The sequence below is a fragment of the Tiliqua scincoides genome, chromosome 5 (genome assembly GCF_035046505.1).
Source record: "Tiliqua scincoides isolate rTilSci1 chromosome 5, rTilSci1.hap2, whole genome shotgun sequence".
Classification (NCBI taxonomy): Eukaryota; Metazoa; Chordata; class Lepidosauria; order Squamata; family Scincidae; genus Tiliqua; species Tiliqua scincoides.
This window is the reverse complement of record NC_089825.1, coordinates 27,705,839-27,733,443: the sequence shown is the minus strand read 5'-3', so window position 1 is coordinate 27,733,443 and position 27,605 is coordinate 27,705,839. Positions and strand designations below refer to the sequence as shown.

Genomic DNA, 27,605 nt, shown 5'->3' with positions numbered 1-27,605 from the left:
AGGGGGTAGTAAGGAATAGTGAGTAAGGAAATGTGTGACTTTTGCATCCCCCTTCCTAGCTGAGTAGCTAGAGGGGTGCAAATCACTAAGTATTACAGGGAGCTTCCCCACAGCATACGTGGCCCCTCCCCTTTGGAGCCCTCCCAAATGGGGGAAGCGAATGCCTCTGTTTTGCTCCCCCTGCCAGAAGGGGGGGCACTTGCACGCCACTATCCCCTCCAGATTATTAGCTGTCACTTGTAGGGAGCAGGGAAATGCTGAATATCATTATGTCACATCACACGGTTCATTTGTAGGATGTTACCGGATAGACACATGGGGGAGATGTGGATCAGCAACAGGTACACATACCCTGCAATGTCTAGCTTGGCCCTTAATTGGCTCAAAATAAATAAAATAAACCACATGTTTCCTGGGAAACTAGCATTCCTGTTCCTGTAATAGTCCTCTTGGTGAAACCAGGTAAAAAAGCTCCAGCAAAATTCCCTCAGGCAATCTTCTGAATTGAAGAAATTTAGCAAACTCCAGCCTTATGCACCCCAATTAATCTCACTCAAATGCAGAATAAATCTCAGAAAAAGATGTGTGTCATATTTTCACTTGCAATTAAATACATGAGGGACTGTAGCGACCTCATTTGTTTTAAATGTTTAATTAAGACACATTTTTAAATATTAGTATAGCAGTGGAAGTGACAAAGTTATTTTCTTCACAAACCTTTTTAAGGTAACAGTTTTTATTTTTAGTGTAGTTGCCTGAGGTTCCAAGAAATTCTCTCTCGGCACTCTAAAATAGTTGACAACAAACATTATTCAAGAACTGTCATATGCAATAATATCATGGTCAATAAACCTTATGCATTCTGATAAGCCTGGTTATATTCAATGCTATGGTTCTGGTGCAAAAACAACAGGCATACAAACCCAATCCTAATGGGCCTCAGTGTTGGCATGTTTGTACCACCCAGAAAGCAAGCAGCACTGCTGGGATGCCTGCACTGCCCCATCGAAGCTGCAGTGGGAACCTGACCGTTGGTGGAGCTCAAGTAAATGCCAAGCAGTGCAGGGACATGGAGAGGGCGGAGGAGATGCTTCTGGGTGGGAGAAGGCATAGGGAGGGTGGATTGGGGGGGTGGGACCGACAGAGGACTCCTCTGCTGAATCCTATGCCCCATGTCAGGCTCCGAAGTTCGAAACAGGGCTTTTCAAGTCTGCACCAGCAAAACAGGTGGCACAGACTTGAAAAGCCAATTGAGCAGGCTGGAGCTTTACTCGGGGTAAGGGGATGAATGTCCCCTTCCCCTTGGAGACCTCCCAACTTGCTCAGATCCAGCACAGGATCTGGCAGTAGCTGTTTTGAGCCACCACTCCTGTGCTGGATAAGACTGGGCCATTAGTGATCTTCATAGTGAAGACATGCTGGCACTGCAACCTTTTGCATTTGTTATGGTCCAAAGGACACAAGAGTGTGGGATGAAATGGGATACTTCTCTGAAATTTATTATACTTAATTTAATGCAGAAATACATGGCTTGAGAAGAAAGCACTCTATGAAGACAGATAAAGTTGATTTGTTGTATAGATTAGTTGGGGTGTGGCTATGGGGTCATGGTCATGTATGAGGGGTACAACTAGGGGGAGTGTCATGACAACCACCTGCAATTTACCAGTATGCCAATGGTTTTAAGCTGCTTTAAATGTGAATTTTTGTATTATTTATCATGAACTGCAAATAACAAAGACTGTCTTGATGGAACAGGGGGATACAATTTTTAAAAAAAATAAATAGGTAATTTGACACCAGAGAGTCAAGATTATTACATTAAATTGATGAAATAAAATTAACATTTATGTCAATGTGTGATGACAGCTTGTATTTACCAATGTCTGAGAAATTAAGTAATTCCCTGATATGGTAAATACCAACTGTTACCACACACAGGTGCATTCACAAGTCGTCATCTTCGCAAAGGGAAAACTGATCCAGTAAAATGAACTTGTGATCAGTTTACCACATGGGCAAAAAAAAAGTTAAAGCGAATCAGTTCTTGAAAGCCCTAAACTTGAGAATCTTTATTATTATTAACAGTATTTAAATACCGTTTTTCAACGAAATGTTCACAAAGCAGTTTACAGAGAAAAATCAACTAATAGCTCCCTGTCCCAAAAGGGCTCACAATCTAAAAAGATGCAAAGGAACACCAGCAGACAGCCACTAGAAAAGACACTGCTGGGGTGGAGGGCCAGTTACTGTCCCCCTGCTAAATAAGAGAGGAGCAGTCACGTGAAAAGAGCCTCTTACCCAGTTAGCAGGGGTTAATCTTATGTTTGCTATCCTTTACTATTTTTGGCCATCATTATCCAATGGTGAAGCTTATTATTTATTTATTTTTAATCACAGTAGGGTACAATAATCAGGAACAATATGCAACCCTATTTAGAATGGAATGGGTGGAATTTATCAGCACACCTTCAGAGCTGAATTCACCTCCTTGCCAACGGTCCATGTTCAGTCATTACAATCATACACATTTCAAAAGAGGGTTTTTTTTTTTTTATGGTCCACAGTAAAACTATGATTATGGTCATGCAAGGTAGAATGTTTTTCATGGGCAAAAGGCACAGTTTTGAACTGTGATTAGACAAAACAGGAGAGAGGGAGATGCAAACAGACAAGGAAAAAGAAGTTGCAACGGAACAAATGGAACAAACATTACCTCATCATCATCTGCATCATATTGGGCATAATGCTGCTCCAACAGCTCTCTCTGCCGCCTTTCCTGCTCAAGGGTCTGACTAATCAGCTGAGCCACCTCACTGACTTGTCCTGGCTTCTCTCTGCCAATTATAAACCTGGGGAGAACAGCAGTAAACACAAAGTCATATCCAGGATTCAGCCCAATCCTACCTAAATGCAAACATTTAGGTAAATTCCTGTGTGGCAATGCTGTATCCAGCGGGGAATTCTCAGCCGCTGGAGGTCTCCTTGGAGTAAAGAGACATTTGTCCCCTTGTCCTGGGGTAAGCCCCAGCAGCAGTGATTGAGAGTGTGTGTGTGTGTGTGTGTGTGTGTGTGTGTGTGTGTGTGAGAGAGAGAGAGAGAGAGAGAGAGAAAGCAACTATAATGTAACTCCAGGGCCTGTGGATCCCTGCTCATATTTTTAAGTCTTGCTCCTTACATCCAAGCCACTCCCCTCAAAATTCAAGAACATTTATAGTGCTTATGTCACTGCAAACTAGTGAAGTTCAAATCACACAGTACAAATGTCAAGATTCTTGGCATAATCTGTGCTCCTTTCCTTGGCATGTAGTGCATATTCAGATGTTTCATTCTTTACTTAACTGCATAAATTAGTAGACTTTACCCATATATTATAGGAACAATTACTTCCCATTCATCTCCATATTTTCTGGCGAATATTCCCATTGTTCCCTGATTATGTAGAAGAAATTCATATTGAGTTCCTACGGTTCTTTCTGCTACTGCTTTCATGGAGGCACACAAGTCTAATTGCTATTTCTATTGCAGTTAAATCTGAATTATTCAGATTACAAATCTTCTGGATACAGGCACATTATGTAATTCAATCAACAGTATATGAACGAATCACACATTCTTCCCCATCTCTGCTGGCACTATCTTCATTCCTTCCTCTATTGTCTCCCTTGAGTCTATTTTAGATTGTGAACCCTTCATGGCAAGGACCTGCCTTCTCTTCTATTGTAAAGTGCCATGCATGCCAATAGCACTTTATATATAAATAGCAGTAATAATAAAACAACTCAAAGTGGAAAATGTACTTCATTGAGAGGCTACAAAGGGTAGCAGAAATACTCAAAGCCACAGACCCACAATAACTAATGGGCTGGGAATTATGAGGAATATATTTGTTTCTAAAAAACTGTGCACACATGAAGTCACTCAGTCCAAGAAAAAACAACTAATGTGATCCAATCTAAAACAATGAACACAGAAGTTTGTTATGAGAGCAAATAACTATCTACAGAGAACATAAAAGGTTTGGGAAAAATCATCAGATTGACAGCCATAATATAAGGCAAAATATTAAACATTATTCCTGCCATTGTTGTCCCCCAGTCAGTGATAACCTATAGTGACAAAATCTTGCAAGGAATTCGTGCAAGGTAGAATTCTTGTTTACTCAGACACACACATACCCTTTTCCATTTAAGGGCTAAATGATTCATAAGTACAGTAATGACGCTCATTAAGAATCAGCCCAGGTCACATGTTTATTAGTATGCTTACTGTTGTGTGTGTGTGTGTGTGTGTGTGTGTGTGTGTGTGTGTGTGTGTAAAATAAAATTGGGCGGGGGGAGGCTAGGGAGAAGGTTGGTTCAGACCTGGGAAGGGGTGAGGATGGCAGCAGATGCTGCCGCCGTATCCTATCCCCTGTCCTGGGCCTGAAAGCCCTACACGGGTCAACTTGACTCTGCACAAGCTATTGAGCCTGGTCTACAGGAGGTGCAGAGACTTGACACAAGGTAAGGGAACAACTGTTCCCTTACCTCAAGGGGACCTCTGGTTGCCTCTCAGGTCCCGCGGGATACAGTGGTGGCTGTTTGGGTGCCACTGTACCACAACACGGGCAGTCCCATTAGAACTGGGTTATAAGAGTTGCTACCAGAAACACAAGCTGCTTTCTGCTGCTGTTTCATGACTCCAAAAGATAAAGGTGCTGGAGTCTGTCTATGCTAAAACAACTGGGAAAGGATCTTAATATTGCTATCTGGCAAGTTCAACAGCCCAGCAACAACTCCTACTCATCCTGACCAAACCCTCTACTGAGAAAGAGACAGTTCTGTGCCTGAATGTATAGTGATGTCCTGAGCAGTTTTGTCACTGCTGTTCGTGCTCATGATCCTTTTAAGATTCCGGGACGAGCTGAGTGAGACTCCAATAAGGGTGGGGGCACAGAATGAGCCAGGACTAATCTGGGAAAGTTGAGACCTGATGCTAGGATAACTTAGGTCCCAAAGGATCAGTTGAAACCATAAAAAGTCTAGTGATAAGCCTGTCCACTGATGGATACTGTTATAATCTTTTATGCAGGAAAACTGATGTGTGATTAACATTTCACATAACTAGGCTGTTATACATTACAGCTGATACCCTTGATAAATATGTCATGACTTATCATTCATTCATATCATTTAGACATGACTTGGCCCTGATTGACCCTATCAAGGGTATAGATAACCAGGAATCGAGTTTCATTTGAATAACAAACAAGGCTGTTGGATCCAGTAGCCTCTTCTATGAGCTTTGGGTGGGAGTATAGGTCAGTTCCTATCTAGAAACCTATTTCATTACCTTCTAAAGTGGGAGCATGACTACGATGACCCTTATTTTCTACCATGCTTCAAATGATACTGTGAATCATCTTATGCTGCCAATATATGTTCCTGTGGGGTGGGGAAAATTTCTAATGTGCAAAATTCGTAATAGTTAAATGTATTCCTGGTTATGCAGCAACTGTTACCCTGCACATGCCTGATCTTGTCTGATCTCGGAAGCTAAGCAGGGTCAGGCCTGGTTAGTACTTGGATGGGAGACCGCTTGGGAATACCGGGTGCTGTAAGCTTATACCATAGTCTTTCGAGACTGAAGGTTGCCAACCATTTTATGCAGGCAGAAACCAGCATTAAAAAGAAGTATAATGTGCTGAATTATTGCCAAAAGGTTACTCACTGAAGCATAAGAGAACTTCAATAAACTAGGTAATTATTGTATACTTCCTCTTACTGATTGATTAGAACTAGATGTGTGTGTGTTCGTCTTGGCAAGAGAGTATTCAGAGCCATTCAATATGATTACATAGAAAATACAATGAACTATTAAGTCATATTGCAAGATTGGACAGACAACAGGCAAAGTCCACCAGCAAGTTCTCTTATGGAAGCCCCAAATAAGTATAAGTGTTCTGTGCAATAATGCTTCCTGGCCCATCGTGCCCTTTGATAGCAGTAATGCCCTAAAGCCAACAAAATGTATCAATAAACAACACTCAGTTCAGGTAATCAGAGAAGCCAAGTTATGGCTGAATTCTATCCCCCTGCCCACTGGTGTAGCAATGCGCCAAGGAAGGGAGCATGACAGGTACAGGGAGGATGCAGGAGGGGGTGGATCCCAGTGGTGATGGATGGATGGTGACGTGCAAAATCCTACCTTCCACTTTCATTGTCTCCCCTGCTGAAGCCTCTTGATCTGCCTCCCCCACCCCGGCACTGGATACAGCATGCCCATTTTTTGTGTAGCTGCACCAGTAGTAGGGGGAGGTTAGGATTCTCTCAGCTGATACAATAGGGCACTACATTTACAAAGAACACGTTTGCTACTAACAACTGTTAAAGTCTAGATTGCAATTCTTTACAAACTTGCTTGCTGAGATAAAGTGGGCCCAGCCCATCATAAGAAGAGCCCGCTGGACCAGACCAAAGGCCCATGTAGTCTAGCTCCCTGTATACTGGTCCAGACTACTGGTCCAGACTACTTCCTGGACCAGACCAAAGGCCCATGTAGTCTAGCTCCCAGTGGCCCACCAGATGCCACAGGGAGCATGCAAGACAACAAGACATCTGCATCCTGTTGTCACTCCCTTGCATACAATTGACGTGCAACACATGCTGGCAATGACTAAAACAAATGTTTACACTGTCCATTTGTAATATGAGGAAACCAGGATGTTACAGTAGAAAGATGATATAAGGAACTAAAACAAAAATCAAGCCATGAGATTTACAGCCCAATCCTAACCTGCCCTGGATCAGGCAAACCAGTAGGCCTGCCCTGCATCCAGAGTAGGATTGGGTCCAAAAGCAGCTCAGGACAGGGCAAGAGGAATCGCTTCCCCTTACCCTGTGTAACACTACAACAGTCCCAATGAGGCTACCCAGATCTGTGCCACCTAAAGAGGTGGCGCAGATCCGAGCAGCCTGGAGCTGCCCCCAGGTTGCCTGGGAATGCAGTAGAATCTGGCATAAGTGCTGGATCCTTGCTCCACCCCACCCCACCCCTCCCACCCCCCGCTCAACCTGCACCCACCCATGGGCCCTTACACCAGCCCAGTGCAATCTCAAGATTGTGCTCTTAGAAAATCAGAAAGAGCATTGAGAGACAATTTCCACATCCTGTTTTTGATTCCCTCCTTCTCTACTGGAAGCCCTGATTCTTAATGACCTAACAGTAATAAACTCCATATTTAAATGGAAGGCATTTACAACTGCATCTGTATGGAGCATCTCTAAAGAGCATAATGTTCTGATCCAGGGGTGGGAAAGAATAATTCTGAACTGATAGCTGGCTAGGCAACAAGCAACATAATAAATGCTAATTTTACTGCAACAGGAAATGGGGCTGCTTCAGGGAATGGTAGTTCCAGCAGTGTTAAATCTCTGATATGAAGAAGATGCAGAATTCCAGAATTAGTGCTAGATGCAGCTAACAGAAGTTAGTGGGGGGAGGAGATTTAAGTCACTCCATGAGAATATAATTAAATGACAACCTCAGGAAGCACAATGACAAAACAGATTATCTTAAAATAACATCAATGCGATACACAGTACTGACACAGTATGGCTTAGAATATATGAAAGGCTCAGGGAAGGTGTCTGCCAAATGACCAATAACCATCTAAATACTGTCAGCTGATAATACCTGGAGCCATTAAAAATGCAGGAAGAATAAAATGCATAAAGAAAATCTGGGTCTGTTTTTGGCTTTCAGGAGTGAAATCAATTAAAGGGAATTCTATTACAGAACAAGTATAGAAATATATGAATAGTACTAGATGAGATGGAAAAAAAAACCAGGAAGTGTTCTTCCTATCAGAGGGCTATTGATTTGCAATAAATAAACGTGGGATTTCTCATAGCCATTTCTTATGTGAGCCCATCACAGCAGTCAAAAGAGGTCCTGGGGTTAATACAAAAGGAGATTTAGGGTCATTGTGTCCAACTCTGCAAAATATAGAATTAGACACTATGGCTTCAGTCCTCACCACATACAGTGCAAATTAGGGTTCCCAAACTCACTCACAAGACCCACTTTTTAAAATGACACTCCAATGGGACACGCCTAGGTTTACTAGACTTAAAAAAAGAAGATCTAGAAAGATTGTGAGGAGCTCCAGAAGGATCTCTCCAGACTGGCAAATGGGCAGCAAAATGGCAGATGTGCTTCAATGTCAGTAAGTGTAAAGTCATGCACAGTGGGGCAAAAAATCAAAACTTCACATATAGGCTGATGTCTGCGACAGATCAGGAGAGAGATCTTGGGGTGGTGGTGGACAGGTCGATGAAAGTGTCAACTCAATGTGCGGCGGCAGTGAAGAAGGCCAATTCTATGCTTGGGATCATTAGAAAAGGTATTGAGAACAAAACAGCTAATATTATAATGCCGTTGTACAAATCAATGGTAAGGCCACACCTGGAGTATTGTGTCCAGTTCTGATTGCTGCATCTCAAAAAAGACATAGTGGAAATGGAAAAGGTGCAAAAGAGAGTGACTAAGATGATTACGGGGCTGGGGCACCTTCCTTATGAGGAAAGGCTACGGTGTTTGGGCCTCTTCAGCCTAGAAAAGAGGCGCCAGAGGGGGGACATGATTGAGACATACAAAATTATGCAGGGGATGGACAGAGTGGATAGAGGGATGCTCTTTACACTCTCACATAACACCAGAACCAGGGGACATCCACTCAAATTGAGTGTTGGGAGAGTTAGACCAGACAAAAGAAAATATTTCTTTACTCAGTGTGTGATTGGTCTGTGGAACTCCTTGCCACAGGATGTGGTGATGGCATCTAGCCTGGACACTTTTAAAAGGGGATTGGACAAGTTTCTGGAGGAAAAATCCATTATGGGTTACAAGCCTTGATGTGTACGTGCAATCTCCTGATTTTAAAAATGGGCTATGTCAGAATGCCAGATGCAAGGGAGGGCACCAGGATGAGGTCTCTTGTCTGGTGTGCTCCCTGGGGCATTTGGTGGGCCGCTGTGAGATACAGGAAGCTGGACTAGATGGGCCTATGGCCTGATCCAGTGGGGCTGTTCTTATGTTCTTATAAGTATTTTATTTATTTATAAGTAATAATAAGAGAAAAGACCCTGAAACATTTATCTTCCTATATTTACACATGCTTGCAAATTGCAAGAGCTGAACTCCTTACAGGGTAATTAGCAACTACAATATCTCAAACCTCAGGGCTTGAGGCAATTAGTTGTCTGATCTTTCCAACATCCTTTGGGGACCCACCAAAAATCAGGTCATGACCCAATCATGTCCTGACTCATGGTTTAGGAACCACTGGTGAAAATAAATACTTAGGATAAAGGGTAGGAGTCCACAAATCCAATGCCAGATAGCCAGGGCTGACTAGCCTTCCTCTCTTTAAAGACTGCCCAGAAGGAAGATCTCTTTCAATCTTCTGAAGTTTTTGCAAAGTGCAGAGAACTTGGATAGGGAAGGGAAGGAATCTTTCACTGTGACAGGCAAAATACACAAGATTCTTCTATCCTCTGAATTCTTTGGTATGCATTTATGCCCTTGTTTGGAACCTGGTTTAACATGAGATATACCCTTCTCCCTCAGGTTTTCAGCATATGACAGAGTTTAGGAATTTTAGGAACAGTTTAACCTGCATCAGATGTGGGAGTATGAAAGCTGCATGGGCACAGCCCACTGGTGTGTTCCTAATTCCCTAGATATTACCCATCATGTGCAAAGCCTATCAAATAGCACCTACTGTATTTTTTTTTTTTACCTGGTAGCGGTGCAAGTTCCTCAAATGGTGCCAATTCATCAAAATTATTATTGTCTTCTCAAAAAGATTCATTAAAAGCACAGCCAACCCTCCAGCCCAAAGAATAGCTTATATTTTCTATACTGAAAAATTATAGTTAACTATGCAGGATGAAGTGCCTGTACATCAGCATAAATAATTTTCATTGCTTTTGTAGAGTGTATGAATCGTATAATTTATTGCTTTTTGCATTTTTGTTGTTTTAACACTTTGGGATTTTTCTGAAAAAATGAACAAATGAGCAAACCATAAGTCAGAGGCAGCTGCTCTCTAACTTGTCTCAAAACTGAACATGGAGATTCTTGTACTAAACACAATGGAAGTCTTCTCCAAGGGCATCGGTTTACACCTACCACAAGGTCCAAAGTTACTAGTCAACCAACTTGTAAATGAATACTTTATTTTTTATTATTATTTTATTATATATTTTATTAATACTGAATTCTGTGCCTGTATAATTGTTTTCTTGATTAAGCTAGATACTCTACGTCAGTAGACAGTGAGCTGTGAACTTTGAGCCATGGCTTTCCGGGTAGCTGCAAAGGCCAGTTGGAGAGCCGAGAACCCTCACAAAAAACCCACCACCCTATATAATGTATAGAATTGCAGCTGTAATGGAGAGCTGTAGCCAATGGCCCTTTAGGTCAAAGGAGACACCAGTCAAAAACGTTTGGGAACCACTGCCTTATGTGAAAGATTATACATTACGTTTCTTAGGTCTTACATTTCTTAGCTCTAACATGTCATGAGCACACACTACTAAATTATTCTTTCATGTTTAAGAGTGATGTGAACAAGTGTGATGGTTTGGGGGCTTTTCATTTCCATGAACAGGTCTAAATCCCAGAGAAAAAACTGTGCTTTAACTCCCACTTATAGTCCCCTTCCAGTTATAGCAAAAGTTTCTTAAAGCTTTCAACCTCTCATCAGCTTTTCTTCACTAATTCAGCAACCCTGCACAGACAAGATGTGAGTCTGAAAAAAGATAACTGATTCTGGGTTAAAAGAAGGGGCAGGACATGGGCCACTGCAGTATGATGGCAGTGGGGGGAGATGGGCACAGCTGGGCACAGGTTTTGCATCCCCATTATGGAACTTCAGAATATGAGAGGCCTCAACAAGATTACATATCTACTTCAATTAATCTGAAAAGCAGTACATATTCTGAAAAGTAAGTGCTTCAGAATATGAGAGGCCTCAACAAGGACTTACATATCTACTTCAATTAATCTGGAAAACGGTACATATTCTGAAAAGTAAGTGCTTTAGAGGGGGAGGGCTAAGGTGAGTGACTCATGGACGATAACAGTAAACCAGAAAATGAAGTGAAATGATTCAGCAGGTCATGATATTTACACAAGGAGAAGTCTTACTTGTTGCTATAGTTGTCAAGCTTAAACCTACGAGGTATGCAATTATTTTTATCTTTCTAAAAAGCACCAAATGCCATTGAAAGAGAAACCATTTCCAGTTAGACTGGATAAACATTTCAGTTAAACTGGATAAACATTTTACCTATTCAAAAGAATAGTTAACACGATGTATTTCAAATGGATAAATCTGCCACAGCTTCCCGTGCTAAAAACTAGAGTAGTTCAAAAGGTAAACACTACATTTTTGTGCTAGTGGTTTCTTCACTAGGTCAGCAAAAGACAGTTTGAGCTACATGTCCAGAAGCTACAATGAAGCATCTTTTCTAGGTCACTGACTCCTATTGTCAGGACCATTCAAAAACCACTCATGAAGCTTCTGGCAGGGAGCAAAGTCACTCAACAGTAGTACCCTGTAAGCTTTCCAAAGTGATACCGATCAAATTATTTCAGAAAAATCAAATAACCAACTGCAATTTAACTTCTTACAAAACGTCTTCTTCTGCACGGTTTCTCAAATACAAATTCTAGCATATGAATCAAAATGTCTTAGATCTCCGTACGATGCGCAAAATAACAAAAAAAGTGGAAAGGAATGCTTAAGGATGCAATACCAATGACATTGGAAGCTATGCATATGGGTTCACTAATAAGATAGATTTATAATAAAAATGGATAATAATATAAGTGATTTAAAATTTAGTTGCTTTTGCAGTTGATACTAGTAATGAAATGGAAAACAACTCTGTTAGCAGTCCTTGGGTGATCATGCCTGTCAAACTAGATAGGACGAAAAACTGCCTGCTCGTATCTTCACTGTCTAGAGTTGTTGCTTATACTGGTAAACATTATGCTAACAATGCATTCCTTTTACCACAGGGTGGAATGGACTTAATGTATCATGAGATATTGTGGGGAAGGGTGCATTATAATCAGAGAGCAACAGCAAACCTTTTTCTTCCACATGGTTGTAAGTCATTAAAGGCAACTGCTAAAGGGTCAAGAACATCTCCCTTGTACCTCGTATAAAAGCAGAAAGGGATCATATCCTTGATGAGCTGCCTAAGCTTACTGGAAGGCCCTTGCCTTACTTCAGTACTGTGGGAACCGGCATCCACCAAAGAGCTAAATCTGTCAGGATGAATATTGCCACCCACACAGTGTGGAGAAGGAGATGCTGACATTCTAGAGCCAAAAGATATGCCTGGCAATATGCAGATATACTGTTATGACGATTACAGTGATGGTGGTGGTGGTGATGAATACAATGATTAGTGAGGAACTCAAATCAGTATTTTTTAAACCTCTATTATGATCCACCCTGATATTATTTTAACCCATTTGTGCCCAACGTTGCATATACGGAACAGGGATAAAATGTGTACCCCTGTGAGCTGGGCAGAAATGGGTTTAATATATAACCCAAGAAGTGTCAATGTCTTAAGCCTTTTTTCATACAAAAAATGGTCCATTGTGGTGACCATTTTAATTGTCCTTTATCTTCTGCTATGCAAAATGTTGCACAGCATTCCAAACAGGGGGGCACACTACTGATTTATAAAGCACCAATATTACACTTGCTGTTTTACTTTCCATCCCCCTTTCCTTTCCACTGTACTGCAATTGTTCATTAGCAACCATAAATTTCTGCACTTTCAGATACTGCACACTGACATATCTAGAAGTGCCCTAAGTGATGACTGATATCGGAGCTAGAAATTCAGGGCATAGACATTACTGCAAGGAAAATAATGCCATCTTCCAATGGTGCACTAAAATTGAGAGATGAACTCAATGAAGGTTTTCAGTGCTCACAAATATTTCATGAAGTGCACCAGCTGAACACAAAAGCAATCGCGTATTTCAGTGTATCACCATTATGTAGCTGCCGCCCCTGCTGGGTGGAGATAGTTTTGCTCAGTTATCCATGCTCTAGTAACATCAAGAGCAAAGGTGATTGCTGTGGCAAAGTGTTGTACAAGGAGCTGCTTGGAAGACAGCTTGTTCACAAATACAACAGCCAGTATAACTGCGACCTGCTGAAAGGAACACATTTCATTGTTGTTGAAAGATCTTCAGTGGCTTCCAGCTTGTTTCCAAGTACGTTCAAGGACATTCCAAGTGCTGATTTAAGACCTATAAATATCTTTTCCGCCTCAGACCACAATACTGCCTAGTAGTAGGTTGGCAACCTTCAGTCTCGAAAGACTATGGTATAAGCCTACAGCACCTGGTATTCCCAGGTGGTCTCCCATCCAAGTACTAACCAGGCCTGACCCTGCTTAGCTTCCAAGATCAGACAAGATCAGGCATCTGCAGGGTAACAGTTGCTGCATACAATACTGCATACAATACTGCTGCATACAATACTGACCACAATACTACTACAAGAACTTATCATTCTCTGAAGTCATCCTCTGAGGCCTTACTCCAGGTGCCACCACCTTCTGAGGTGAGGCCAACAACACTAAAGGACAGGACCTTCTTTGTGGTGGAGCCATGTCTGAGAATACCCTTTCTTAAAGAAAGTCACAGGACCACCTTTATTGTCCTTTAGGTACCACATGCAAATGGTTTTATTCTTCTATATATTTGAAGGCCAGTCTGTTTCACTGTTCCTAGTCTGTTCTATTTTAATGTAGGATTTGTAAGGTAAATGAAAAACCATTTTACTGTAAGGTTGTACTTTGGCTGTTTTAAGTTGTTTTTATTGTCTGTGAGCTGCCTGAAAGCTTTTAAAAAGCAGAAAGACGGAATATAAATATTTAAATTAACATAAAAATGAAGATTGCAGACACTTCTGCTGTATTATTTTAACAATTTCATGGAGTTCTGGGCTTTACTTTATGGTGGAAAATGAAATGTCATGCACGACTACAAAGTAAGGAGACTGACTAGATCTTTATCTTAAAATGCAAAAATAAAATAAAATAAATCCATACAAAAAGCTGTACTGGAATAGATACTTTATCATAATTCACAAAATGAGGGTGTGAGGACCTTTCAGCTAGATTTATTTTGAGATAGATATTTTCACCAAAATATCCAAACAGATTTTCATAGGCTTTCGAATACTGACAATAATATATATATATATATATATATATATATATATATATATATATATATATATAGCCAGCTGACTGCAAAAGCTCACCATTCTTATCGTTACCACTAGCAACAGTTTCCAAGTTTACCAGCCTGACAAACGAGAACTGTCAGAAACTAGTGATCCCCATATAAGACTACATTTGGTAACATGAGCTGAGTAGCAACAGAGCAACATCCAGCATACTACACTTTTTATTTTTTGCTAAAACTGATTGTAGATGGCACCAGCCTGAATATGGCTTAAAAAGGCACAACGAAATCATATTCCAGAATCATACTGCAAGACATAAAAGAGCTCTTGGTTGGTTCAGAAAATACTGAATTTGCACAGGCTAGCAAAGATGATGATGATTGCTTATTATTATAGTAGCAGTAGTAATAAGAATATTTATATACTGTACTGCTTTTCAACAGTAGTTCACAAACAGGTTCACATTGTAAAATAATCAGTAAATGTTTCCTTGTTCCCAAAGGGCTCAGAGTCTAAAAAAAATACACAAGAGACACCAGCTACAGCCACTAGAAAGATGCCATGCTGGGGTGAACAGGGACAGTTGCTCTCCCACTCCTAAATAAAAGAAGACAAAGATCCGAGTACATGTCCTGGCTCCTCCCTTCACTTTTCAATGACTCTGGCCAGTTCCCTCAATCACATGCATGTGTGTGTGTGTGTGGGGGGGGGGGAGAAACACACCGTTCTTTGTGCTCCTATATCTACTTTAAAGGCAAATTTAGGAGTATGTACACAGGGTGGTTTGCTCAAACTGTCTCCTCCATTAGGTCAGGCACATAAGTGAGGGGAGGGGCCAGAAGCATATCACGAGCACGAAAATCTAGAAACACATGCACTTGAACCAAGCAATTAAGTATTGTCTCAATCCTCTATATGGTACCTCTTAGATACTTTCTTTCCTGAATCCTTCTCCTTTTTTATGAATTTATTGTAGCAAAAGGTTTCCTGACCATGTGTGTGTTTTAAGACAGTTCACGCAGTAGCATCATCAAGTAGCATCATCAAACAACATCACAGGCATGCCAGACTTAAACTGTTCTCTGTAAGGATTTTGCAAAAGTTTACCTGACTTTTCCTTTGGTATTTCTGAGAACCGTCGCAGCAAAATTTTGTGTGACACCGACCAGACTGATCCCATCTACTTCTACAATTTGGTCGTTTACTTGAATCCTTTTGGGGAACATTAAAAGAATGGACATCTAAGTAACATTCAGCAAAATATTAAAAGTCAACAATAGCCTTTTAAAAAATAGTTTCCAATTGGAAACAATAAATAATTAAAAATCAACAACACACACACATACACACACACACACGCAATATCTGGCAGTCTACCTACGTGTTGCTAATTCCTACTGACACTGTGAGCCAGAGTTGGTCATGTACTGGGTGAGAGACTGGCCCTGCATTGTTTCATAAGCAGAAGTTACCTTTTGAATTCGAAATGTTAGATTCTTTACTTTTATGGTGAGAAATACATAATGTACAGAGATAATTACAAGTTTTTACACATCCAGTACAGTGGCCAGTCTATAAAAGAGCTGTAAGAAAAACAACAAAGATATACACATTCTGCATTGTGTATATAGGGGCAAGAGGCATGGGGCAAGCACCACAAGACAGGAGACAAAGCAACAAATGGCATGGAAGCCCCCACCTGTGTTCACCGGTGGTCCTACTTAGCTTCCCTCCAGTTTGGGGCTTCATTGGGAGTTTTTCATGGCTGAGATCCAAAGAACAGTGCAACTAATTCAACATGCCCAAGGGGTTTCCAGGCATATTTATTATTATATAAAATAACAACGATCATTATGTCTTAAGCCCCCAAAAGAAAACAATGTGTGCTCTAGGACAACAGTCTTGTTGTTAAGACCTTGCTCAGAAGCAACTAGTGACCTTGAATTCATGTCCTGGAGCGCGGCCACTGCAGGCTTTAGTTTTTTTAAGATTGTTTCTGTTGCAGCTGCATGAACAGCACCAACCTTAGCAATGTCCTCAGCAGCTGCCTCCTGTCCGTCACCCTTTTTCTTCTTTTGAATGGCTAGAAAACAATGCCACAGGGGGAAAAAACATGGCCACCAGCAGAAGTCAACTGCTAAGAATACCACTGGAGCTTTAGCACTGCTGCAGCTACTGGTATTGGCAAAAAATGGTTTCTAAAAAGCTCCCTGCCAGAATCACCAAAAGCAAGTCCCCAGCAGGTAACGTAATGGACAGTCTTATTGCTTTAAAGCAGGGGTGTCTAAAGTTTTTGGCAGGAGGGCCACATCAGCTCTCTGACACTATGTTGTCAGCTCTCAGTATCATCTCTCTAACACTATGGGGAAAAAAGAATTAATTTACATTTAATATTTGAATAAATTTACATAAGTTTACATAAATGAATATATTAAAAATGAACTTATATGAACGAATGAAGGTCTTGCAACAGCTCAATGCCTTGCTGTTGCACAAAAGGCCTTGCACAAAGAAAGGCTGGCCTTTCCTTTGCTGCCACTGCTGCATCACAGACGTGAAAGAGCAAGCAGTGGAGGAAGCCCTCGTGTCACAGCTCACTCGAGAGGTCAAACAGTCGCCCCTAATCTGAGAGAAGTTGCGTTGGGCCAGTGTGGGCTTCAACAAATCTGTGGAGGGCCAGAGGCTCATTCGAGACTGGGAGTTCCCTGAGGGCCGCATTGAGAGGCCTCGAGGGCTGCAAGTGGCCCTAGGGCCAGGGTTTGGGCACCCCTGCTTTAAAGCATCACAAAATACCTTCCAGAAGAGCAGAGAGTCACATACTTCCAGGTTGACACCGCAGATGGGGAGAGGACCCCATATGCGGCAGTGGTTAAGAGGAGCCCTGCCAACATCAGTAAGTTGGCAGGTTGGGTGGAAGGGGGCAGCCAGTGGGGGGCCAGGGGGCATGTCAGAGGTGGAAGGGGTGGCACCCAGCATGGGCAACTTGCACCAGATGCTATCCCTTCCAGAGCAAGGTGACATGCCCCCTATCTCCTTGGACTTGTACCAGCTAAACAACTGTCACAGGCCTGAGAACCACTGGTGGTTGAGGGGCCTATGGAGGGGTAAGGAAAGTTATTTTCCTTTTTCCCAAGCCTCGTGATTGGCTCCCCCACCACCATAGCATGCAGCAATATACACTTTACACATGCAGAAATGGTACAAAGTAATCGGGGTCATCTCTGAATTTTTTGCCACCACAGTAGATCTGACAAAGAATCGGGTGGTGGAGCTCCTGCAGCAAAACCTCTCAAAAAGCCCTGAATGTGTGCACACTCCACGCATACACAAATCTAGAGGGCTTTAAAGCTCATATAAGGAAAAGAAAGACACATCAAATTTAGCATTGCATACAGCAGACATTAACAGTAGCATCCTAAAGAAAATGTGATATTACAATAGTTATGTAAGAAAATATTCAGGCTCATGAATGTGTACAGGGTCTAAAATGAAGCAACTCAAGGAGGTCATAAACTTCAGTAAGAATACTCAGCATCTGTATAAGGTTTTCAACTATTTAAAGTACTTCATATACATTATTTTGTAATTCTTCTATATCCCTGAAGCAAAGCAAGTATTATTTATCTCCATGTTGCAGATGGGCAGCTGGGGGTTGGGAAAGTATGGCTTCACCTTGGAAACCCTTGGAAGTTAGATCAACCCTTGAATGACAGAGGTGACATTCAAACTAGGGACTTCCTGACCTGTGGCTTAGGATCTAGTTCTATCCAACTTTCCAGCGCAGATGCACCCAGGTCAACAGGGCAGGCGCTGTATCTTGTGATGGGGGTCAGTCACAGAAGCCTCCTCTGACATTCATTCCCTTAATGGAATGGAAAGTTGGATAAGATTGGGTCCTCAGCCTCTTAGCCTTGACCCTGCACCTCTACCTTCTCTCTACTTTCATGTTCAAAGTGTTTGAAATGGACAATGTTCCCTGAATGTCAGTAGCCAGAACAAACATGCCCCAGGGTGACACAATCAAATGTTCAGCAAATATATGCAGCACACTTTACATTTTGTAGGGAGTAATTTTCACTCAGCATATCAGCTGATAGCACTGATTAAATTTTGGCATAACAATCTTCCAGGCCTTTGAAATGCCTGCTGTAAGAGTATGAATGTTTCCCAAGGTCTATTTTGGCAGCCCTAAAAGTATAAGCCCTTAAGAGTATAGTCAATTGAGCCAAAACACTCCATGTACCAGGAATTTTGACAAAGAGAAAAATGGTTGCAACTCTACAACGATTAAATTACACAATTGTAATGACCACATTAACCACTCTTCATTTGAGAACTATAGGTCAACCAAACAAGAGATCTGAAATAGATCTAGCCATGACTTTTATATTCCACATGCTCCTGTAATATAAAATTCATTCAGTTGAGCTCTCTGCTTTTATTCAACCATTCCTAGCCTCTGGCACGGTGTGCTCTGTTCACTCCTATCACTGCTTCTGGTATAAAATACCAGATAAAGGATAAAGTGGTTCATCTGTAAGAGGCCTAATCTGTGCACAATCCTGCCCTAGGGTAGGCAGCAGGACTTGATAACTTTCATGTGCATTTGAGCCCTAGAATTCAGCCCTAGAATTCAGCAAACAAATAAGTCATTGCAATCCACAAAGATGGGCAAATCCAGCGCAACTTGACTCGAATTTTCATGAGTCTCCACCCCCATAACTCGAAACCAAGGCATAATGGAGGCATTTTCCTGAGTTGCCCAGAGCGTTCTCGTGACTCAAAAATAATCAAGTCTCGAGTCGGTTCCTTTAAAAAGCCAGCCATGGGAAAAAACAGGGCTGCTATTGTGTGTGTGTGTGTGTGTGTGTGTGTGTGTGTGTTGTAGTTCTCTTTAAACGCTTCCCTGCTATCCCCAGCCATCTGTAAACAAGGTGGGAAGGGGTGGGAGGGACTGCAAGAGAGAGACAGAAGTGGCAAGTGGCAATATTCTATTACTTCCTGACTTACAGTACCTCTGAATTTATGAACAAGATGAGCTCATAATTCCTTCTTATCTGACGTGTTGAAATTCAGTTCATCAATGTGTTTAACAAATGTTATTAAACTGACAAGCCAATCCTATTCCTACAGAGCGCTAGTACAGTGGCCACTGAGCTGTTGCTAGGTTTGCAAGTGTGCCATAAAGCACATTTGTGGCACCACATGAGTAAGAAGCACCAGTTGGAAGACCTGCGCCATTCCACCAGCACCAGATCCTGAGCTGCAGCTACTGGTGCTAGGGAGTACAACACTGAGCAGTACAGGGGCAGAGCAGCAGGGAGGCAGGGAAGGATATTTGGGGTGGGGGGAGGGCAGGGAGGAGCTGGTTCAGGCCAGGGGAAGAATCAGCGGAAGAGGCCTATGCTGAATTCTATTCTCCCTCCCAGGCCTGGAAGACTGACACAGGGTTTCTAGAACTTGTGCCAGCTATTTCACTGGCACAGATCCAACCAGTCTGATTGGGCAGGTTGGGGCTTGACATAGGATGAAGGAATAACTGTTCCTTTACCCCAAGGAGACTTCCAGAATACAGCGCTGGATACAGCATGGGTCATGTGGTTCCGCTGCACCAATGTTGGATAGTATTGGGCTGTGAGATAGATGCACGTATAAGCAACAAAATTATGTCAAATTGTGTCCTTCCAATTTTCCTCCAGAGTTACTATGTATAAAGCACTAAGGGCCCAATCCTATCCAATTTTCCAGGGCTGGTGCAGTGGTGCCAATGGGGCATGTGATGCATCCTTTGGTGGGAAGGCAGTCAAAAAGGCCTCCTCAAGGTAAGGGAATATTTGTTCCCTTTCCTCCGAACTGCATTGCAGTTGCATCGGTGCTGGAAAGTTAGATCGGATTGAGCCCTAAGACAATGGTGTAAAAACAACCTATAATGGTTGACATATAAAGACCATTGACCACAATCCACTAGCAAGGTTGCCCATGCTGACTTTGTTGAAATGAATGGCAAGGGAGTGCTCTTGTGAAGCCTCCATTCATTTCCATGGGGCTTGTGTGGAAGACTTACTCAATTGATTCACCAACTGCTCACTGCTGGTACCAAACCAGGTGAGCAGAATAGGGGCAGGGATGGGCGAAGTATGATGAGGGGAGGGTAGAGACAGCTGGAAAAGTCTTTGGAGCCCAGGTCTACCCATCCATGTGGCATCAGTAGTGTTCCCAACATCCCCAGTCATGGTAATGCCCCCAGCATCCCATATCAGCAACAAATCTGAGTAGATCGGAAAATGTCAGATCCCAGGAAATTTCTGGACCCCCTCCTTTGACTCCTGGGCCCCCCTTTTTGCCCTGGGCCCTGGTATAAATTACCCCCTTTACCCCCCTCTCCTAGGCCCTGTACCAAACTATAGGTATTAGTAAGAGAATAATAAAAATACTCTTTAAAATTGTTTCTGAACAGCACCATAAAACAGCCTTTGAACACTGAGAATTTTTAAAGAGTAATTGTTTTTTGTCTTCAGGTTTCTGACAACCTATCAATTCACAATCAAACTGCAGAGAATTATTTTCAATCCTGCATTTCTGCTTGACAGTGCCTCCCTCCTGTCTCTGACTCATTTTTGGAAATACGTTGGATGGTTTGGCACAGTCTCTGTAAAACATGTTCTTTTTCATCAGTTCCAAATAAGGGAGATATTTTCATACCCAACTACGCCTAGGCAGCTAAAATCTAATTATATCGTTACTGGGGGGGGGGGGGTTAAACATTTTAAGATAATTAGTGTGTTAAGAAGAAACATTATTTCACTTTATCATCAGTTGGGTAAGTGGATTTTAGTGTAATTTTGCAATCCTTGCCAGTGCAGAGTTGCATTTACGCAGGACTGAACTAATAATATTCTATAGCAGTATTAAGTTGAAATACATTCATCAGCATGTGGCATGTTTATTTTCTTTTTTGACAAGCCAACATTGATACAGAGATATTGTCCACAGCATCCATCCTGTTGAGTGGTGATCCTGGTCCCTGTGCTGGCTGGGGCCAGAACCGCTGAATGCTGCCACCCTACTGAGTAAAATTTGCCACCCCCACTGTCACATCAAGGATACTTCTGAGGGCTGGGGAAGGCTATACCTGGACTGTTCCAGCCCTCCAAAGGCCTTCTGAGGCCTCCAGAAGGTCTTAAAACATCACTTCAGCTGCTTAAAGGCCCTTAGAAGGCCTTTTGAGGGTTGGGGCAGCCAGGCACAGCCTCCCCAGCTCTCAAAGGCCTCTGGAAGGCCTTCTAACATGGAAGTGATGTTTTAAGGCTCTCCGAAGCCTCCAGATGGGGATGCCGGGGGCGACGGAACGGGGTGTGGATGGTGGTGGCGCCCCGGCAGGCATGGCACCCCGGAACACTTGCTCCCTTGACCCTCCCTATGTATAGACCCTATGTATGGACCCTCCCTATGTATGCCAGTGACCCATTTCTGTATGATAAAGCACCCCTTGATCATGATCCAGTACACGGCAGGATATCACCTGTATGGGAAGGAACTTGATAAGGTTCAACAGGGTCCTGTTGTCTCCCCTTCCATCTCCTATTGGCATATACCAGTGCATGAATGCGTAGGGAGCATGGGAAGCCATTTGAGAGAACAAGCAGTCCATGTGTCCCTCCTATATCCTCATCCAGTACACTCTGTACATTCAGTGCAAATTACCCATATCAGCATGAATACTTTATAAAGGCAAGGAGAAGCGCTGGATTGAGATATGAAAAACAAGTATAGATCTTCTATTCTTATACTCATAATCCGTCATGCTATCCATACATAGACTGGTACATGTGCACACATAGCAAGTAGAGGGGAAGAAACTGGGATCTATTGAATCCTATCCATCACATACAGGCACTGTACTCGTGATGGCTTGGAATATGCTCCTTTTATTGCTTTTGGCTGCCTTTTAGTACATAACACTTTTTTCTGGAATTTGGGAACACAGATCTATCTGTACAACTTGCATTTTCTTGCTAGCATACCACAAGTCAGTCAGAAGTATTTTTTAAAAATATTTATAACCCACCTCTCCTCACACAATCAAGAGGTAGTCAAAGTATGCTAAGGAATCTTACAATTCAGTCCGTCCATCCATATCTAGATACCTATGTACGGATGCTTGGGCCCCAGAACTCACTCACCATTGCATTTTCAAAATTGTGAGATTACTTCCTCAACACACAGAAGGCTTAAATTTGCTATAGATTTTATCAAAAACAATCTAATTACTAGAAAAAGGACAAAACATTCTAACGATTTTAATATCCTTCTGATGGCCAAAAAAATATGAATATGATATATATTTACACACATGCATATAGGTTGCAACAATCCAGCAATAAATGTATACTTATTTCTTTTTTTCTCCCCTTTGCTTTTCCAGAATCTTGCCATAAATTGTCTTTTGCAGCTCAGCCAGGGCATTTTAGGATTACCGACTGGATTTTGCTCTAAACTTCATCCTGTAAGAACTATAATTTCCTTTGCTACAACTTATCTTCACTGTCATATAGTAAATAGATGATTGATATAAACGATGCAGCATTTTACTTTAAACTGCACTTTTTATAAACAAGAGATATTTGTGGAAAGTGACCTGGACAAATAGATAATTTTTTTTCCAAACACTCTGCATTCTGAAGATAAGGCAACAGTGCAAGGCCACCAACAGATAAATAATGCCATCTTCTTTCAAACATAACTGTACAGTATTTTGTCTCAAGGGTATATCAGTACCCTGAGAACATCTAAAATAAGCAAAACATTTATTGCGAATGAAAGCTGTAGAGTGCACACAACTACTTCAAAAAGAAGCAAGAACAAAATTCCCCACCAGGGTAAGGGTCCCAATTCATTCAACACCCTTCAATTACATAGCAGCTTTCAAGGGAAACACACAAACATGAAGATGCTCTAATAATACTATTATCAATGCACATAGCCAGTAAAGTCCTGAATCATTTGCAGTGATCTGTTGTGTGTGGTAAAAAATAAAAGGCTGCAGAGAAACGTGAAACAAATAAGAAAGAAAAATATGAAAAGTCTGGGATCCTTAAATCTCAGCATGGATTCTGCAGACTCAGCTTCAAAAGAGGACCCCATCACGGTGTCTACCAGGATGAGTTGAGAAATTATGGTGGATATTTAGGGATGTCAGCACTATGTGGTGAGTAACCTAGAGAATATTCAGGATTGGGGGATCTGGGGCATACTTACTAGCCACCAACTACCTCCAGATCACTTAGAAGCAGAAAAAGTGATGAGTTCAAGCTAAAAATCTGACCAGAGGGAACAGTGAACACCAGGCAGCACAAGGCCTTTTACTGTTATGACTTTCTCAGAAGATTGGCTATGAATCCAAGTATCTTCAGTTCCTATTGACCCCTCTAGTCTAGGAAACTTCACTGATAAATCTAAGGAAAAAGATATTGCAGGATATTGCTGGGCAATACATTTTCTGACCAGCTGTTTGACTTCAGACTATCTCCTTGTCTAGAAAGATCCCTGGCAGCCCTAGCCAAGTTGCCCTGAAATCTGCTCTCTGCACTGCTTCCCAGTCTTGCCAGCAGACAGAGATTTAAGCCTCCCATACTGGCAGGAATATCTGTGAGAACTGGTGGAGACTGTTCACAGGCTCACGTGGGTGTTTATCGTTTTAAACATGTACGCTCAAAATAAGATTTCAAAACTCTTCAATGTCTAGCCACAAGGTTGTAGATAAAAACAATGAACGAAATCAATCAGGCTCTGCATTTCAATACTATCACAATCCATAATCCGCAGTTCATAATAGCAGATGAACTTTCCACAAACTTAATTTCATTTACCTGTCATCTCTTTCTGCTGCACCTCCTTCTGTTACTGTTTTGACAAATATGCCCAATTTCTCAAGGCCTGCATCTGCTCCAACTCCCATTCCAATAATGCTGATGCCAAGTCCATCTTCATCTGGGAAGCAGATAAATAAAAGTAGGGCTGTTTGTTTTCCAAATTAATTCTCCTCCATAGAAGAACATGCTTGGAATCCTATTCTCTGAACAAGATCTGCCTTGACATTTTAATTTACAGTTTTATAATTGCATGAAGAACTAGTAGACCAATACAAGTGCCATTCTCCAGCTACTTATCCCTAATTGTGAAACCCTTCAAGTGTCAGTAAGTTCCACAAATTTCCATGGTTTCATGAATTTTCCCATTATCCACTGTGGAAAGCAAAAGAGACCTACATAGCTCCTTCTGCTATAACAATTAAGTTCTGAACACATAGGCAGTGCTTGCCCAGAACAAATGCATTTAAGATCAGGACAGAATTTCAAAAAAACATTCCTTTTTTATAAGGGCAGGGGAAAACACATTATATTACAAGGGTGGACAAACTTGCTAAAGTAAGAGCCAAATACGATAAACTTCAAATGCTTGAGAGCTGCAGTATTTATGAAGCATTTAAATTCTTAAATATATTTACTCCTCATGAACATTAAACTTATGTGTTAATCCAGTGAATTCTCAGTTTATATCTGTAAATAACTATAAAGCTTGAAAATTTCTTATTTACCTTTTATATTAATTGTGATACGAAAAGGAGCTCAGCAACATATTTTCAAGAGTTGCACATCATACATAAGTCAGAGAACCGCATAAGGCTCTCAAGCTGCCGTTTGGACACCCCTGTTATATTCAAAATCATGATATGGATCCAAAAAACCAATACTAGGTCTGCATGCTCAAGTGGCCCTTGAATTTAATGGTTTCTAACAGCAGGCCTCCCCCCCCCCATTCCATGGCAAGACTCATTGAAACTAAGGAGAGCTCCCAAAAGCAGTTTGTAACATGGAAGAGGAGTCTTTCCTTCCACGGAAAGAGAAAAGTATAGATACATAGCGACAGACCAAGGAGATGCCCAAGTCTTCAAGCACACCTAAGGCAGCTCTTTGGATTCAGGTCACTGACTGAGAACTTGGCACAGTTAGGCTGCTTATATCCCAATGAAGCCAATCAGATTTAAGCTGCTTAACTGTGTGCAGGGTTGTAGCCCAGGTGAATTAACATGTTATCTCAGTTCTTTAACCAAAAATGCAAAATGCAACATCCTCAAATTGCTTTCACAAAGTGCACCACTGAATAGTTATTATGGCTTCAAGGGCCAAGATATTGCAAGTGCTTTCTGTCAACAATCTAGGAATGTGCAAACATTTTAATATACATTTTAAGAACTTCATATTTTTACTCAAAACAAAAACCAGCAGATAGTATGGGTAGAAAATGTACCTTTTTCAAGTTCTACTGGGAAAAGCTCTAATTTCTCCACACGTTTTTCTAGCTCATATTCAGCTGATGCAGCCACTGGGTCAACTTCATCATTTCTTCTGTCATAGTCTTCATTAGAGTATGTGCTGAAAACCTGGAAAGATAGTGACAGTAATTGTTAACTAAGTTCCAGACATCTATTCCAAAGACTCACTGGCAAATTAGGAGAAAGTGAAGGGCATAGTCTTTATGCCCTGCTTGGTGGGATTCCCAGAAGAATTTGGTTAGCCAATACAGGAACTGAGATGTTGACTAAATTAACCTTGGGTCTGCTCCAGCAGTCCTCTTAAGTTCTTCAAGGAACAGTGAATGAACACACGTGTATTTCTTTCTATATGGCACGGGTGACGCTGCACCTTCATGGAGGATCTTTAAGTTGTCCACAGCACACAGTAGCCTCTTAAGCATTCGGCATCATATTTCTCCATAAAGCAGATTTACTTTCTAACCTACGTAGTTATAAATGCAATAGATGTTCTAGAAGGATTATCATTCTGTTTCTCTTAATTATTAAAAACAAAGTATAGTTCAAACCTTAAAATGAGCACTATCTTGACATTAAAGATTCATAACAATTTATGAATAAAAAACCAACTTGAGAAACAACACGTGGTTGACTTTGGACTATCATTAGTTACATTTTTATCAGATATTCTAGCTGTGATTTACTCAAATTAAACTCCAGCTCTGAATAAATAAATAGCATTATATATTATTGTAGACTGACGCCTTAGGTACCCTGTATAAATTATTACTCCATATACACAGAACGGCATTTTGAATACAAGATGTTAAATATTTATTACATTTGAGCACCACTGAATTTCATAGATCAGAGTAACAGACCAAAACTAAATGACAACAAATAGTAAAAACAACCATTGTTGTTAAAACGCCCCCGCTGATGTAGCAGTGTCAAAATGGCTAATGCTGTATGGGGGGGAGGCAGTTGCAAAGGTCTCCTTTGGGTAAGGGAATAATAGCCAATTGTCAGATAGTTCCTGAAATCTCCAAGGCTCTTAAGAAATATCTGGTCAATACAGGTATAGGCAAGGTCACAGCTGAACAACTGTAGCAACAGCACTACTAGGAACATCAAACATTATACGGTGATATCTCACCAATGAATGGTCACCAGTGCAGGTAAGTTCTGCACTGGGGAGGGCAGAAAAGGGGGTGGAGGTGGGGGTGGATCAGGCCTGGAGGGGACGGAATCAGTGGAGAAGGCCTCCGCCATATCCTTTTTCCCGTCCCAAGCCTTCCCCCAACAACACATGGCACCTTGGACTTGCCCCAGAGATTTTGCTAGTGCAGATCCAAGTCACTTCATTGGGCAGCAGGGTCTTGACATGGGGTAGGGGAATAAATGTTTCCTTACCCCAAGAAGACCTCCAGCCAGCTCAATCCCAGTGCTGGATACAGTGTGGGACCTGTGGCCCCGCTGCACCAGCGCTGGATAGAATTGGGCGGTAATTCTCTTAAGTCTCAAAATAAAATTGCATTAATTAAAAAGTCATAGGAAATTTAGAGTATATTAGAGTACCAGAATTTGGGCCCCTTTTCATATCTGTGACATTTTAAGAAACATTAAAAATTTGCTGTGAAAAACAAAGTCCCAAGACCCATAAGACAGGACTCCCTACCCTTATTTCTCACATATACATTTTGACTTTGACACTTAATGAAGCAATTATATTACCAACCAAACTGATCCCTTACAAAAAAAAAGGGACCAAACTGATCCCTTACAATTCTATAAATAATATATAAAATATGGGGTTCAAATTGCGGGAATTACATTTCAGAGGATGTTGTAGCTCATAATCACTTTGGATCCGAGCCTGAAGTTCACATGCTTTCCGAGAGGGCTAAAGCTATTCCACATTTTCTTGGCAGACTCTGCCACCCACTTCATACTAGCAAGAGTGTCAAGGCAACTTTACAATACCACTGGGAACATAAAGAAAGCAGCATCACTCAA

At 41.5% G+C, this 27,605-nt stretch overlaps 1 protein-coding gene and 2 pseudogenes across 2 annotated transcripts in view; 1 reads left to right on the top strand and 2 right to left on the bottom strand.

Annotated features, from left to right (window-relative positions):
• The window catches only part of PPP1R9A (protein phosphatase 1 regulatory subunit 9A), a 150,889-nt gene that overhangs the window by 42,048 nt on the left and 81,236 nt on the right, over nt 1-27,605 (bottom strand). For both annotated transcript variants that reach the window (XM_066628037.1, XM_066628036.1), the window contains exons 2-5: nt 25,586-25,718; nt 24,145-24,265; nt 15,383-15,487; nt 2,717-2,852 (exon numbers count right to left, since the gene is read on the bottom strand). In XM_066628037.1, the coding sequence (XP_066484134.1) occupies nt 2,717-2,852; nt 15,383-15,487; nt 24,145-24,265; nt 25,586-25,718 (495 nt within the window). The remainder of the gene's footprint in view (nt 1-2,716; nt 2,853-15,382; nt 15,488-24,144; nt 24,266-25,585; nt 25,719-27,605) is intronic.
• On the top strand, nt 5,486-5,605 carry LOC136654980 (5S ribosomal RNA; annotated as a pseudogene).
• LOC136654973 (5S ribosomal RNA) lies at nt 13,412-13,531 on the bottom strand (annotated as a pseudogene).